General features: G+C 36.9%; 1 protein-coding gene across 5 annotated transcripts in view; it reads right to left on the bottom strand.

Moving 5' to 3' along the window:
- epha3 (eph receptor A3) overlaps positions 1–859 on the bottom strand; it is a 94605-nt gene that overhangs the window by 16432 nt on the left and 77314 nt on the right. For all 5 annotated transcript variants that reach the window (XM_014337933.2, XM_005935715.3, XM_042226237.1 and 2 more), the window contains one exon: positions 322–383. In XM_014337933.2, coding sequence (XP_014193419.1) covers positions 322–383 — 62 coding nt within the window. The remainder of the gene's footprint in view (positions 1–321; positions 384–859) is intronic.

Genomic DNA, 859 nt, shown 5'->3' with positions numbered 1-859 from the left:
CTAATATGCTTAATTGGTAGTAGGCTTTCGAGCCTATACAGCTTGGAGTAAGACAACATGCATGAAGAGGATGATGTGGACAAAATACTCATTTCCCTAATAATTCTGAACTCCCTGAATTAGCTGACTGTCCTAATTCGTTTCATATATAAAATATAAATAATAATTACATAAATTATAAAATAAGAACCTATGTCAAAGCTGACATTGAATGTTTCTTAATTCTCAACTAGCCATTAATTGTTCATTGCAAAACTGGTGTGGGTTTGTACCTCTGCAGTGCATTAAAATTCCATAAGTGTGTTTTTAATTATTACTCACTCTTAAGAAGCTGTCAAGAGAACCATTTTCCATGTACTCGGTGACGATCATGACAGGTTTACCTACAACAGGAAGATTTCAATAAATTCCCATATCATACCAGCAACAGGACTAAAAAAATTTAGTGCAATAACATCCTGAATACTTAAAAAAAAACAACAACAACAAAAGAAAACCCTCTTTTGTGCCAGTATTGTATTGATTTTGGATTTATTCTCTGAAACAAGCAAAAATAATAATGAGTGGACTTTAAGAGCTGTACTTCGACATTAAACAGACGTACACAAACCCTGAGAGTGACCAGGCTGAACGTACTCTCTTTTCTCTCAGTTACACTCACATGCACACCTACATACACACACGCCCACACACACCAGAATGAAATGATCCTAGTCATAGTTTTAGGGTCCCAGCAGGTCACCTGTCAGAATGTGACATCTTTATTTCTGTGGAAGATCTGGCTGTAAATCCATGCTGCCTGCTATCATCTGTACCTGATCAGACTGTGGCCAGCACAAAGTTTATTACAGAGGGGGGA

The sequence above is a fragment of the Haplochromis burtoni genome, unplaced genomic scaffold (assembly GCF_018398535.1).
Source record: "Haplochromis burtoni strain Fernald_Lab_line unplaced genomic scaffold, NCSU_Asbu1 Contig_202, whole genome shotgun sequence".
Classification (NCBI taxonomy): domain Eukaryota; kingdom Metazoa; phylum Chordata; class Actinopteri; order Cichliformes; family Cichlidae; genus Haplochromis; species Haplochromis burtoni.
This window is presented reverse-complemented; position numbering and strand designations above follow the sequence as displayed.